Raw genomic sequence first — 14,643 nt, 5'->3', positions numbered from 1 at the left:
ATATAGAGGCAATATATTTTCTGTCTTATCTATCCCTTTCTTAATGATTCCCAACATTCTGTTAGCTTTTTTGACTGTCGCGGCACACTGAGTGGATGTTTTCAGAGAACTATCCACAATGACTCCAAGATCTCTTTCTTGAGTGGTAAGAGCTAATTTAGAACCCATCATTTTATATGTATAGTTGGGATTATGTTTTCCAGTGTGCATTACTTTGCATTTATCAACATTGAATTTCATCTGCCATTTTGTTGCCCAGTCACCCAGTTTTGAGAGAGCCTTTTGTAACTCTTCACAGTCTGCCTGGGACTTAACTATCTTGAGTAGTTTTCTATCATCTGCAAATTTTGCCACTTCACTGCTTACCCTTTTTTCCAGATCATTTATGGATATGTTGACTAGGACTGTTAATTACTCTTGCTGTTAAAAATTTACACCTTATTTCCAGTCTGAATTTGTCTAGCTTCAACGTCCAGCCATTGAATTATGTTGTACCTGTCTCTGCTAGACTGAAGAGACCATTATTGAATATTTGTTTCCCATGTAGGTACTTGTAGGCTGTTATGAAGTCCACCTCTAAAGTTTCTCTTTGTTAAGCTAAACAGATTTTAGCTCCTTGAGTCTGTCACTATAAGGCATGCTTTCTAATCCTTTAATCGTTGTGGCTCTTCTCTGACCCTGCTCCAATTTATCAACATCCTTCTTGAAGTGTAGACACCAGAACTGAACACGCTATTCCAGCAGCAGTTGCACTAGTGCCAAATAAAGAAGTAAAATAACCTCTCTTGTGTTTACTACTTCTGGTGTTTTTCTTAGTCAGTAACTCGGCGGGCATGTGTTACTTGGATCAGCACAGAGACACTGTCTTAGCATTTTTGACGTCATTAGAAAAAAGAGAGCCAGTGTATTCCGTGGTTTTGTTTAGGGTTCCGGTTCCTCTTTACTGATGCTTGGGGTGATTTATGATTCATTACCTTGGTGCAGATGGCGTAGCTGTTACTTTGGCAGGTTGCCATCTAACATTCTCTCTTATTAGCACTGGTGGGTAATTGTTTGGCATTCTTGTCGTAAAATTTCTTCTGTTCCAGTAACTCTTCTATTATTACTTCAGAATTAATTGCCTTTGGCTCAAGAAACTTGTTAGGCATTGTCACTATGGTTTTGGCCCGATTGCCTGTGAATTTCTCTGAACGGGGGACCCAAACAAAGTATTATGAGTTGTGTGGTAATATGCTGTTGCCCTCTGGAATCCTCAGGGTTTTTTAATCAAGTTATTTGCTCTTAATGCAGATTTTTCTCTTAGCTCATTTGACTGTGCATAGGAAGGGCTTTATATAATGTGCCTGAACTGATACCGCAAAGAGTATTGCAAAACTGAGCCATTTGTGGTTGTGGGCCAGTTTCTATTGTTGATTCATTTATAGAAAAATGAAATTTACAGTGAGTTGTTGTATTGCACAATATAGCAATACCTTAATTTTTTTTAAAAAAAGAGCGGTAATCCGTGAATAAGTTGTAATCTTTCCAGACCAAAAGTGATCAGGAAACCTGTGTGGTTTCAGTGGTTCCTTTGCATTCTTTTTGCAGTATTTATTACAGATTTCACATTTGGATACCTTGTCTTTGATGGCCGCATTCACGGGTGACAAGTGTGAGGCATCTTGAGCTCTTTGATTACACTATAGAATACCCAGATGGACACTGTGGGTTATACTTACTTGCTATTTCCAACCTCATGTTTTGTGGTATTATGATACAATGCCCTTTGAACAGAATCTTCTCATATGTAGCAATTTAATCTCTTTAGTCCCAGTAAATTGTGTGTGTGGTTTTTTTTTTAAATTCTAGGAGATACCTGGCTTTTTTTGTTGGCCACCTGTTTAGAATTATTCTCTCAAGTTGTTTGGTTGAATTATTTTGTGTTTCTCAGCTGTGCTTGCCAAACTTGTTTCAGAAATTGGTAGCACCTGAATCAATTTACTTCAATCCCTTCTTCCTGCTGCTCCCTGCTTTCTTCGGTTACAGGCACTCTTGAAAGCATGTTCACATTAAGAAACTCCTTACCAAATTTGAATTTCACAGTTAATGAAATTTTAAAAATGCATGTTATCGTTTTCTGAAGTTTAAATGGTGCTTTGCACAGTGGTTTCTGTACTGAAGGTTCCAACGTCTCATCTGTTTTTACCTTGACAATTTTCTGTGCACAAACATATTCATGAAGATGGTCACAACCAAAATCAATATCTAACATTTGTTTTTCCATCTGATCATAGTTCTGTTCAGGGGCAGCTCCAGGCCCCAGCACGCCAAGCGCGTGCTTGGGGCGGCATGCTGGGGGGGCGCTCTGCCGGTCGCCGGGAGGGTGGCAGGCGGCTCCGGTGGACCTCCCGCAGGCGTGCCTGCGGCGGGTCCGCTCGTCCCGTGGCTCTGGTGGACCTCCCGCAGGTGTGCGGGCGGCCCACCAAAGCCACAGGACCAGCGGACCCACTGCAGGCACGCCTGTGGGAGGTCCACCGGAGTCGCCTGCCGCCCTCCCGGCGACCGGCAGAGTGCCCCCCCCCGCGGCATGCCACCCTGCTTGGGGCAGCGAAATGTCTAGAGCCGCCCCTGGTTCAGTTGAATATTGATCAGTGCTTTGGAAGCATGTGCCACTAGATTATCACCATGAAGAAATATGGCCTAGAGCAGGGGTTCTCAAACTGGGGGTTGGGACCCCTCAGGGGGTCAAGAGGTTATTATATGGGGGGTCGCAAGCTATCAGCCTGCATCCCAAACCCTGCTTTGCATCCAGCATTTATAATGGTGTTAAATATATAAAAAAATGTTTTTAATTTATAAGGGGGGGTGTGCACACAGAGGCTTGCTATGTTTTGCTGAAAGGGGGTCACCAGTACAAAAGTTTGAGAACCACGAGCCTAGAGACCATGTGATCATACATCAGTTAATCTTTGTTTATCTGTGAATATTTCCATATTGGTGTCTCTTTAACAATGTATTTAATTCTGAAAAGTTTTTCTCTTAATCGTCCAAGTGCAATTCTGTCTTGTTCTTAAGCAGCATTCTAAGTGGAACACTTCACATGTGGCAAATTGGGGAGGAATTTGATAGGGTATATTAACATCACTTCGAATCTCAGTAAGGCCTCCTTGCTTTGGGGTCTTTCCATTTATAGAATTACTTCCACCTTTCTTGGGTTTGCTTGAACTCCTTTGCCCTCCAAAGTTTGTGTCCTACCTAACTGATCTCATTCAGGCAATTTTGCTTTTGTATCTAGTTAGTTTTAGGGTTTTTTCTGTGGTACGTTGCAGATATTATGTAGTCTGTCATTATGTACTCCTGAGGGAATTCTGCATCACTACACTTGTGCAGAATTCATATACCCTGCAGATTTCTTTGCTTCCCCACAGAAAAATGACATCTGACAGGGAAGCAAAGGAAAAGGCACAAGAGCAGTCATGTGCTGATCCCCGGCAGTGCAGGCAGGTTTGTTTGGGCACCCAGAGCAGCTTGTAGAGATGTAAATCACTGCCGGGGTGGGGGTGCTGGGCAGTCATGTATGAGAGAGAGAGACATACATTCTGATCCTATTGCTCACTATTGTGGCACACTTTGCATGGAGGGGAAAGGCTTTGGGGTGTTTCTGAGGAGGTAAGTGTGGGACAGGCTCTGTTCCCCTCAGAGCAAAATGTAGCAGCCTGCCTGCTTAGTGAATTATTCCTATTGTCTTTGTGAATTTCCCCAGGAGTACAGAACGGGTGTTAAAGTTTTAAGGCTCCTTTACATTGCCAAAGTGGCACAAAGGACAGTATGGCCTTATAAATGCTTATGGTGCTTTAGTGATTAGAACTGGTCTAAATCTTTGGACTGAGCATATGGCTGCATATGTTTGTTGACTAATAACTAGAAATAAAGGGTCAAACCTAGCTACATTACTATTAGGCAAGAGGGTTTGGGGATTTCCTCCAGTGCTCCTCACTCCTATTCTCCATCCATTGTATTGCAGTTTAAATAAATTACTTAAATAATTGAAACGAGTAATTATATTGCATTATTTTGACAAATAAAATATGCAGAATATTGAAGAATTTTAAAATATTGTGTGCAGAATTTTTAATTTTTTGGTGCAGAATTCCCCCAGGAGTTGTTAAGGTGATCGTTCCTCCTGCCAGTTCAACAATTTTTTCATCAGATCATTGTGGGGGGAGGGATAGCTCAGTGATTTGCGCATTGGCCTGCTAAACCCAGGGTTGTGAGCTCAATCCTTGAGGGGGCCACTTAGGGATCTGTGGCAAAATCAGTACTTGGTCCTGCTAGTGAAAGCAGGGGGCTGGACTCGATGACCTTTCGAGGTCCCTTCCAGTTCTATGAGATAGGTATATCTCCATATATATTTTTTAAAGTTATTTCCCCCAAACCAGCTCTTCAAAGATCTGAGATGTGATACTTTGGTATAGCTCAGTAATTGAGTCAGTTCTGAAGGGAAGATATAAACATAGATCTACCAAAAGGGGGAATACAGAAGATAACTCAGTTAATGTAACTGCCCACATGCTGGATATAATACAATATTGATGTGGTGTGCACTATTTCTAACATGGCTAGCAGTGGTGGTAGACTGGTTGTAGGCTTTTGTCATGAAAAACTGCTTCCAGATTTTTTGCAATTGACATTAACAATTCCTTCCTCTACTTCTCAGAAAACCATTTCATTTCATTTCCTCTCCCTACCTCACCCCAAGTTTTTTTTACTTCAAATAACCATAAAGTGAAGTTGGATATTTTACATATTTTTGTTGTCTAATGGCTGCTTTTTGGTATTGAAGGTCAAAATGCTGAAATACCAAATCTGTATCTGTGAACCTATCTCCTGTGGCACTGGGGAGGAATTTTGTCACAGTATGGCTAATTCTTGTTCTATGTTTATGAATATTGTTTTGCCAATTCTAGGATATCCTTGGGAGAAGTGCTCATTAGATTTATTTTAGTGAAGCAAATATTAATAACAGTGGGTAACTCTAGGGATCGATACTGAGGTATAAAGCCTTACACCTCTAACTCAGCAGTTCAAATTCATGATCTAAATTTTGAAAGTCCAGCAAATGAGTTCCAGCATTATATATACAGCTCTTAAGATTAGAAGTTTGAATTTTGTTACATTACATTATTGAAAAAATCAGAATCAAATATACATAGTTATTTCCATGGTCAGGTGGTTACTTGTGGAGATACTGGGGAAAAAGCAGACTGCTGGACCTTCTGATATCTTTGGCAAGCTGTATGGTCATGATTAAGGGTTTGAGAGTCAGCATTGAGATTTTTGATCTCTGGAGTGCTGGAGGCTAGATGCATCTAGTTTAGTTTTCTGATTATTGAGGGCAAAGAAGCTGGGGAGCAGATGACATATTTGTTATCTAAAAACAAAATGGCTTCTACAATGAAGAAATGAGAATATGCTCACACTGGTAAGTATCCATTTTAAAATGTGAAAAATGCTATATAATGAAAGAATGTCCTATCTAGATGAGCAAATGATTGATCTTGGTGTGAGAACTTTTTGATGACAGATGATATTTTTTAATTTAGGTCCTGACCAGATACCTCTCAGGGAGGAATTTGAACAGATCATGCTGAAAGCTATGCAGGAGTTCACACTGAGAGAGCGATCCTTGCAAATGAGTGGTCAGTGTATCTCAGTGTCACCAGGTCAACTCCCTTGGCTTGCTAGGTTAATCACCAGTGTATCTCGGGACCTGGTGCATGTGGTTGTTACCCAGAATTCTCTGGCTGAAGGCATTTCAGAAACACTGAGATCTCTCAACGAAATGAAACATCAGCAAAGGCTACCAGATTATGTTGTTGCAATCTGTGCATCGAAGAACAGAGGAAATGAGTTCTGTGTAGTAGTCTTAGGTGAGTAACTTTACAATATGATGTGGTTACATGTGCAGTTGCATTATGCATTTTGATCAAGTGGTTCATCTTTAACCTCTCCTTAATAGTTTTTGTTCCCCTTTTACACCTGTGCAATCACGTCTCTTTCTCCTTTTACTCCACTAGGACTTTGTGTAGTAGTGTCTACAGGGACATTGGCTGGTGAGGGAAGAATAGCTGCATGCTTTCCAGCAGCTCCTCCCTGAAGCAGATTCACTAGCTTTACAGGGTCCCTGCGCTTGGGTACCTGAAAACTTACTCTTCTGTATAGCTGCCTTGGGGAATGGCCCCAAGGTGTCCTTTATGCAAAATAGTGTGCATATCTTTCCCTGGTTTACGTGGCAGCTATACTATTTTTACATTGTAATGCTGACCACTCAGTCCAAATGACTAGACTACAATTATTTTGCATAACAATATAAAATATAAGGCACTGTTTCTGCCAGGCTGATTTTTCCACAACAGTTGTGTGCACATGTGTATGTGTATGCCTGAAAGAAGATTAATTTTTGACTACACTCCTCCCTTCCTTATGTAAACAAATTAGTCTTGTCCCATTTTTTTCACTTTGGTGGACAACTTCCTCTTCACATTTTACCAGAATTTTCCATCCCTCTGAGGAGCAAGTACTTATACTGAATATCTCCTTTTGCTACAGAATACCTCATGGGACCAGCATGACTGTGAACAGTAGCTTGCAAAGAGTGTGCTAAGATGACAGAATATATTCTCCTGTGTTCTACCAGAATAGACTTGACTGTGTTTCTTGTTGATACCCCCGATCTCTTCTGCAAAAGGCAGTAGAGACCCAAGGCTGAAGATTAGTAGAGCACGTCACTTCCATAAGGCCATTACGTACTGGGGAGTTTATAATGAGAATGCACTGTATTTAACCTCCATCTGTCCTTTCTGTTCTCTAGGTCAGTATCAGTCTAGAGCACTGGCAGAAAGCATGCTGACAACCAGTGAATTTTTAAAAGAGATCAGTTATGAGCTCATCACAGGAAAAGTTAGTTTCTTAGCATCACATTTCAAAAACACGTCTTTAGGTGAGTGAGTTTAAGGATCTGAAGTTTCTACAGATGAATCTAATGGATGAATCTCCTGATTCTTTTGTGCATCTTCTTCTGTTCAGGGGTTAATGTAAGGGGCAGGGAGCGAAATGCAGCTCCTCATCTGCTATTAAAAGCCGAGGAAGAGCTCCGCTCTTCTCACTGCCTTGGTGTAATGAGCATGAAGGTGTGCTCTTTCTCTCCTCCTCGGCTGGGCAGTGAGAGCTCCCCATCCTGTTTCAATCTATTTTAACCACTTCATATGCTGAATCTGATTGTAGGGCATCCATAGTTGCATGGGGCTTCTGTGTGCTAATCAGTCAACATATTTGCAGGGTATCTGTTCCTTTGTGATTATCAAATATTGCTGCAAGCTGTAAAGGAGCAACTATGAAACATCCAACTGTGGTTTTCTTTTGGAGTTGAACTTTTTATAAGTGCCCAGTCACTAGAAAAGCTGAGGATAGTCAATGTGACATATTGGAACACGTGTTATAAAGATTTTCATTACTCATCTTTAATTCCTTCCAGACATTTTTTATTTTTTAAATTCTTAAATAGGTGATGATTTGGACAAATTGCTAGAGAAAATGCAGCAGCAACGAGGGGACAATGTTGTAATCCCTTTCAATGGAGATGTTAATGAATGTGTGTCATCTCAGGAGGCAGCTGCCATGGTTTCAACACAAGACTCGGGTAATGTTTTTCTTTGCTGGATTTCATAAAATGCATGTGCCACAAAGTAGTCTGAGGACACTGTTCAGCCAGGCCAAAATTGTTAGTATCACTGGCTGAATGCAAAAAGGAAAACCACAGCAATAATCTTGGCCAAGGGTCTTTTGTAATAGCTTTTTGTGCTGTAGTGAAGTTTCCTCTTGCTCCCTTTGACAGTTCTTAAGCTAAAATATCTTTGCTCTAAGTTTATGCTACAAACTAACTGGAACATACAGAAATTCCCATTTATGGCTGACTCTCTGGACTGATTACACCCTGTTATTCCTGGAGAGGAAGTATGGTCTAAGCTTAAAGCACAAGAGATCTGTGTTCTGTTTCTGATTGTGTCCAGACTGCTTATGTGACCTTGTACAAGTGTCTTAGCCAACTTAGCCATGATACACCTTAGTTTCCATATGTGTAAAATGCTGATTATACGTACCACACAGAGGAGCTATGAGGTTTAATCAATGTTTGGAAAGTGCTTTAAGTTTCTTGTATCAAAAGTGCTCTAGAAGTACAAATAGTACTATTATTTAATTATGTTCAGTGTGATATGTAATATATAGTCAAAATGGATGAGCTGAGGATGGACTCGCTGCCTTAATGTTGAATTTAATTACCTCTTACCCTTTCAGAACATTACCATTCAACATAACATTTTATGATTTACTTTTGTTTTTATATAATAGTATTGGCGAAATAAGTAAAACTGATTTTCTATGAGTTCTGAGATTCCTTTGGGGCCAGTATGGATAAATTTGAAACCTTGATGAGGTCTTGCCTTCACTAGGGAAAAAAGGTGTGTTCTTAACTCAAGCAAGCTAACAAGGTAAAATCGTAGCAAAGAGAAAGCAGTTTTTGTAGCCTGAGCAGAGGACAGCAGTTCAAGTTAAAAAGTAGACTGCCATGCACACCTTTCTTTCCTAGTGAAGACAATACCTTAACAGTTCAGCTTAGGTTTTATTTGAAGAATGAGCAAAGTTTTGGTCCAATTCTTATTTGTGGTTACGTTCGTGTGCAGTAATTTGCCTTTTGTGAAGAGATACACCCTTACACTGGTTGTTCAGCCTGGAGGGGGAGGAGCTTAAAAGGGGGGAACTTACCACAGGAAGAGATGGTGAACAGGAAGAAGGCTCCTGCACCCAGAGACTGCTGGTAGCAGAGAGAGTCTAGCTGAGGAGAAGACAGCCACGAGATGCACTAACAACAAAGCAATATGCCCCAGAAAGAGGGGTAGAAGGTAAACCCCACGAAGGGGCAATAAACTCTGACAGACTGAGTTCTTACCGCTGTATCTCTAGGGGCTGCCTGAGAGACTGGTCCTCGTGCCAGCCAGATCCTCTTCTCTTGCAAGGGGAAGGGAAGAAGAGCAGCCAACCCCCGGCCCATTGGCAGTTGCCCTCAGAGAGCTCCCCCAAGGGCTGCCAACTGGGGGAGTAGAGAGGGTAAACAAAGGACAATGAGACCTGGGGGGACTCGGAGCCCCACCATCCCCAAAAATTGGGGAGAACGTGGATAAACTATGCCTGATAAAAGGGGTCAAAAATGGGGGGGGAGCCTTTGAGGTGTTTGAGCTCAGCTGCTTCACACACATTGGAACTGGAGCATAGTATAAGTGGGTAGCGGAGAAGCAGCAGCAGGAGCAAGGTACCCAACAACAGCAGTTGCTGCAGCTGTGGACAACCCAGAGGCGGGTTAAAGCCACCCAAAACATTATCTGCTGAGGAAACTGATGACCCAGCAGCAAGAGTTCCCAAAGGAAGTGTTACAGCAGATAGTACCAACCCTGTGGCCACAAGGGGAGACGGGCGCTTCACACTTCCACTGAAGGGGTTCCTCCACCTGCACCAGTAAAGCTCACCAAGATGGGACTGGAGGATGACCTTGAAGCCTTCTTACTCACGTTTGAGAGGGTGGCACTGGCAGCCCAGTGGCCTCTGGAACAATCGGCTCCAATCCTGGCCCCTTTCTTGATGCATCCAGCACAGTCCACCTCCTGTCATCTGGATTTGGAGCGGGTGAAAGATTACAAGCAAGTGAAGTCCACCATCTTGGACTATGTGGATATTTCAGAAGAGACTCACCGCCAGTAGTTTATGGCCAAAAGATACCCTAAGGGGACATGATCCCAAATGGTAGCACAATGGCTGAAAGAACACTGCTGGAAGTGGCTCCACCCAGAGGAACACTCAGGGACCTAAGTAGCTGAGGCCAACGGAGGAGTTTATAAAGATTATTGCCCATGGGGGACAGGGAGTGGGTACTACAGCATCATCCAGGGACGCTATCAAAAGCAGTCAGGTTAATAGAGGACTTTGTAGAAGCTGAAGGGTCATTAAAGGTAGAATCACCCCAGACATCAGCAGGGCAAGGGACCTGGGAGGGGGATGAGCCAGAGCCCACAGCACTGTACCACAGGGAGTCAGTCCTAAAGGGGTCCTCCCAGATGGACAGATTGCCACTTAGGCGCAAGGCAGCCCTAGGGAGACAAGGAGGCAGAGTGCAAGTACAATGCTGCCAGGGGGGCTGCTGGGGAACCAGCGGGTACCCCAGACAACTGAAGCATGGCTCACAGATGGAGGTCCAGCTGGCACCCCGTAGGGAGGCTTCCCTAAACCTAGGAAAGAGGCTGGAAACCCAGCCCATTAACATGCTCATCTTGTGGACAGACAGGGCACATAAAGAGGGAGTGAATGCTGATGGAATGTGACTATGCCCAGGGCTGGACAGTGGAAACCCAGGGCTGGAAAAAAAACTCCCCCTAAGTTGATTGTACTTGTGATGGTCCAAGGGAAGCTGATTCAAGAACTCTTGGACTCTGGCTGCAGCCAGATGGTGGTCCAGACCTCCATGGTGAAGGTGAATGGTGTTCTTAGGAGTAGTGTCAGTGGGAAGTGACACTACTCCTAAGAACACGATTCACCTTCAATGTATCCATGACGATGTCAAGTCTTACCCCAGCCAGCAGCTACAGCTGATGGTGGGAGCCCATACTGCAGTCATAACCGTAACCTTAGCAGAAAAGTTGGCCTACCCTGTGATCATAGGCTGAGACTGGTGCTTTTGGGAGGGGGGCAGATCATTAATACCTAGCTCTCAGGTGCAAACAAGAACAGGGGTCAAGTGGGGACACCAGCTCCCGGGAGCTTGGTAAGTCTTGGAGAAGCTGACAACCCTGGGGAAGGGATGTCTCTAGCAACACAGCCACAGACCCCCACAGGGAAGGAAAAGGCAGGCCATCAGGACCTGGAAGCTCTCCTACGGGACAGGAATTTTTTGTTAGAACACAGGAACAACACTACGTTAAACTGTGTGCACATGAGCAACTGACTCCCATAAATGGAGAAGTGGCAGAGCCTCAGAGAGGTGAACGATACCCACACTTTGCACTCAAGAAGGGGCACTTGTATCGAATCGAGAAGATTCAGCAAACTGGGTTGGTGAGGAACCAGCTGCTAGTACCACGCCAATACCTCCAGGCCATGTGGCAGATGGCGCATGATATCCCCTGTCAGGACACCTGGGATAAGAAAAGACATTGGCTTGCATATTAGCCCCATTCTGTTGGCCAGGTACACACCATGAAGTGAGAGAATACTGTTCTTCTGCCCAGAGTGTCAGCTAATCAGCTCCCTTAGTCCTTCTGCTCTTGATTGAGACCCCCTTGGAGAGGATAGGGGTGGACATGGTCGGACCTCTAGAAAAAACTGCAGCAGGGCATCTGTACATACTTGTGATTGTTGACTATGCAACCAGGTATCTTGAAGCTGTTCCTCTTCGCTCCCCAGTAGTGACAGCCATAGCTCCACAGCTCTTGAAGTTCTTCTCACAGGTAGGGTTTCCCTGCAAAATATTAACAGACCAAGGGTCTAAATTCACTTTCCAGCTGATGCAAGAATTATGCTCCCTTCTAAAGGTCAAGTCCTTGAAGATCTTGGTGTACCACCTACAGACCAATGGTTTAATAGAGTGGCTTAATAAGACACTGAAAGAGATGAAGTGCTTTGTCAATGACAACCCCAAGCAGTGGGACTGACCACTCCCACTACTCCTATTTGCCATAAGGGAGGTCCCGCAAGCCTCTATGAGGTTCTCCCCATTTGAGTTGCTCAATGGTTGCCAACCGTGGTGCATCTTGGACTTGCTACAAGAACGCAGGGACGAACTTGACATGGAGGCCTTAAGTACGACCCAATATATCTTGTAGTTAAGGGTGCAACTCAGAAACTTAGGGGGGGTTGCCAGGGAGAATTTGAGGAAGGCCTAGCACACCCAGGAACAACATTACAATAGGGAGGCATGACTACGGACTTTTCAGCTGGGTGACCATGTTCTACTACTACTGCCCACAGCTGAGTCCAAATTAATAGCCCAATGGCAGGGTCCATTCAAAATGGTCAGGCCGGTGAGGATCAGACTCTCTGAGCGGAGGAAGGAAATCAGGGTTTACCATGTGAATCTTCTCAAACCTTGGAGGGCACAGGAGGCCCTGCTGATAACTCCTATTCCAGCAGAGCCAGAATTGAGGCCCCAGGTGCCCAGTAATGAAGCTCCAGCAACAGTACTGGGGGTGAAGTGCTGTCGCCTGCACAAAGGAAACAACTCCTCCAACTAATCGGGGACTTTGCAGCAGTGTTCTCCAACCATCAGTGGAGACCGTGGTTGGTCCAACATCACCTAGAGACTACCCCAGGCCAGATAGTCCGAGAGAACCCTAGACCATTTCCACAAAAGATGTGGGATATGATCTGAGAGGAAGTACAAGTGATACTGGAGATGGGAGAGATATTATAGAATCCAGAAGTGAATGGAGGAGCCCCATAGTTCTCGTTCCCAAACCAGATGGAATGGTTCGGTTCGGAATCAACTTCAGGAAAGTCAGTGCCATCACAAAATTCAACACCTACCCAATGCCAAGGGTGGACGAGTTCGAATGGCTGGGACCAGCGAAGCGCCTGAGCACTATCGATCTGACCAAAAGGTTTCTGGAAGACCCCCTTATCCCCTTCCTTGCAAGAGAAAACTGCTTTCTCCACCACTTTTGGGCATTTCCAATTTAAGACCACGCTTTTTGGCCTCCATGGAGCTACCGTTACCCTCCAACGACTTATGAATAAGATCTTCAACTCCCATGATCAGTGTACGGTGGCCTACATTGATGATATTGTTGTCTACAGTCCCACTGGGGAAGATCACTTTCACATTTAAGAGCGGTGTTTAAAAGCCCAACAGGAGGCAAAAATTATGGCCAACCCGGTAAAATGTAGAGTGGCTATGAGTAAAGTAACCTATTTGGGGTACCACATAGGATGTAGCTTGGTGAAGCTGGTGGTCAATAAGATGCAGGCCTTCAAAGCATGTCCTGTCCCCCAGACAAAGAGCCAGTCAGATGTTTTCTTGGCCTGGCAGGATATTACTGGTGGTTTATCCCCATCTTTGCCTCAGTCACGCCCCCCCTCCTTATGAATCTCATAAAAAACAACAACACTAAGAAGATCCATTGGGATGAGAAACATGAGGAAGTGTTCAGGGAGCTGGAAACATGACTATGCCAGGCACACATGCTCTTCAGCCATGATTTTTCTTGGGAATTCATATTACGCACAGATGCTTATGACATCTGCACCGTCCTATCGCAAGACTTTGAAGGGGAAGAACACCCAGTTCTATACCTAAGTAGGAAACTATTCCCTAGGGAAAAGTCATACTCCATTATTGAAAAGAAGGCATTAGCTACAAATGGATGGTAGATGCCCACAGCTATTACCTGTTGCATAGCCCCTTTTCTCTGATCATTGATCACACACCTCTACGCTGGATCCAGACCACGAGGGATATGAATCCTCATATAATGGAGTGGTACCTTGCACTAAAACCTGATAGTTTCCAAGTACACCACCAGGTGGGAAAGGACCATGCTAACACCGATTTCTTTTCATGGGAGATCGGGGATGGAAACAACCCACCCCTGAACAGCCTTCCTGTCTTGAGGGGTGGGGTATGTGAAGGGACACACCCTCACAGTGTATGGGGGAGACTAACAAGCTCCTCTGGGCCAGTTCCACACTGACATGCACCTGCAAGGCTTGTTCAGCCTGGAGGGGGAGGATCTTAAAATGGGAGAACTTACCACAGGAAGGGGCGGTGAACGGGAAGAAGGCCGCTGCACCCAGAGACTGCTGGTAACAGGTAGTCCAGCCAAGAAGGAGATAGCTGTGAGACACACCGCTCCCAAAGCTGTCCTGACAGACGACAAAGCAATATGCCCCAGGAAGAGGGGTAGAAGATAAACCCCGCGAAGAGGCAATAGACTCTGAAACATTGAACCCTTAGAGATGAATCTCTAGGGGGGCTGCCTGAGAGACTGGTCCTCGTGCCAACCAGATCCTCCTCTGTTGCAAGGGGAAGGAGAGAGGAACAGCCAACCCCATGCCCGCCGGCAGGTGCTCTCAGAGAGCTCCCTGAAGGGCCGCCATCTGAGGGAGAAGAGAAGGGTAAACATTGGACAATGGGATCTGGGGTAGTTCAGGGAGCCCCGTCTCTCCCACCCATTTTTAAATTTCAGTATTTAGTTAACTAATTGTTTCTAACTGTTCAGAGTTTATCTTTGGTTTTTAAATTGTACATTTAGGGCCAAATCCTTTCTCAGTTTCTAATCAGCCTTTACTCAGGCAGGACTCTTATTGAAGGCAGTGGTAATTTCCCTAAGTATATAAGAACATAAGAACGGCCATACTGAGTCAGACCAATGGTCCATCTAGCCCAGTGTCCTGTCTTCCGACAGTAGCCTGTACCAGACACTTCACAGGGCAATTATCAAGTGATCCATCCCTTCTTGTCTAATCCAGCTTCTGGAAGCCAGAGGTTTAGGGACAACAGCCCCTTGCTACAAGTTCCGCAGGTTGACTGTGTGTTGTGTGAAAAAGTACTTCCTTATGTTTGTT

The 14,643-nt window shown here is 44.4% G+C and overlaps 1 protein-coding gene across 5 annotated transcripts in view; it reads left to right on the top strand.

Annotated features, from left to right (window-relative positions):
• GREB1L (GREB1 like retinoic acid receptor coactivator) overlaps nucleotides 1–14,643 on the top strand; it is a 218,130-nt gene that overhangs the window by 141,011 nt on the left and 62,476 nt on the right. For all 5 annotated transcript variants that reach the window (XM_045008101.1, XM_045008100.1, XM_045008097.1 and 2 more), the window contains 3 exons: nucleotides 5,583–5,909; nucleotides 6,851–6,979; nucleotides 7,544–7,678. In XM_045008101.1, the coding sequence (XP_044864036.1) occupies nucleotides 5,583–5,909; nucleotides 6,851–6,979; nucleotides 7,544–7,678 (591 nt within the window). The remainder of the gene's footprint in view (nucleotides 1–5,582; nucleotides 5,910–6,850; nucleotides 6,980–7,543; nucleotides 7,679–14,643) is intronic.

This window comes from Mauremys mutica, chromosome 2 (genome assembly GCF_020497125.1).
Source record: "Mauremys mutica isolate MM-2020 ecotype Southern chromosome 2, ASM2049712v1, whole genome shotgun sequence".
Taxonomy (NCBI): Eukaryota; Metazoa; Chordata; order Testudines; family Geoemydidae; genus Mauremys; species Mauremys mutica.
This window is presented reverse-complemented; position numbering and strand designations above follow the sequence as displayed.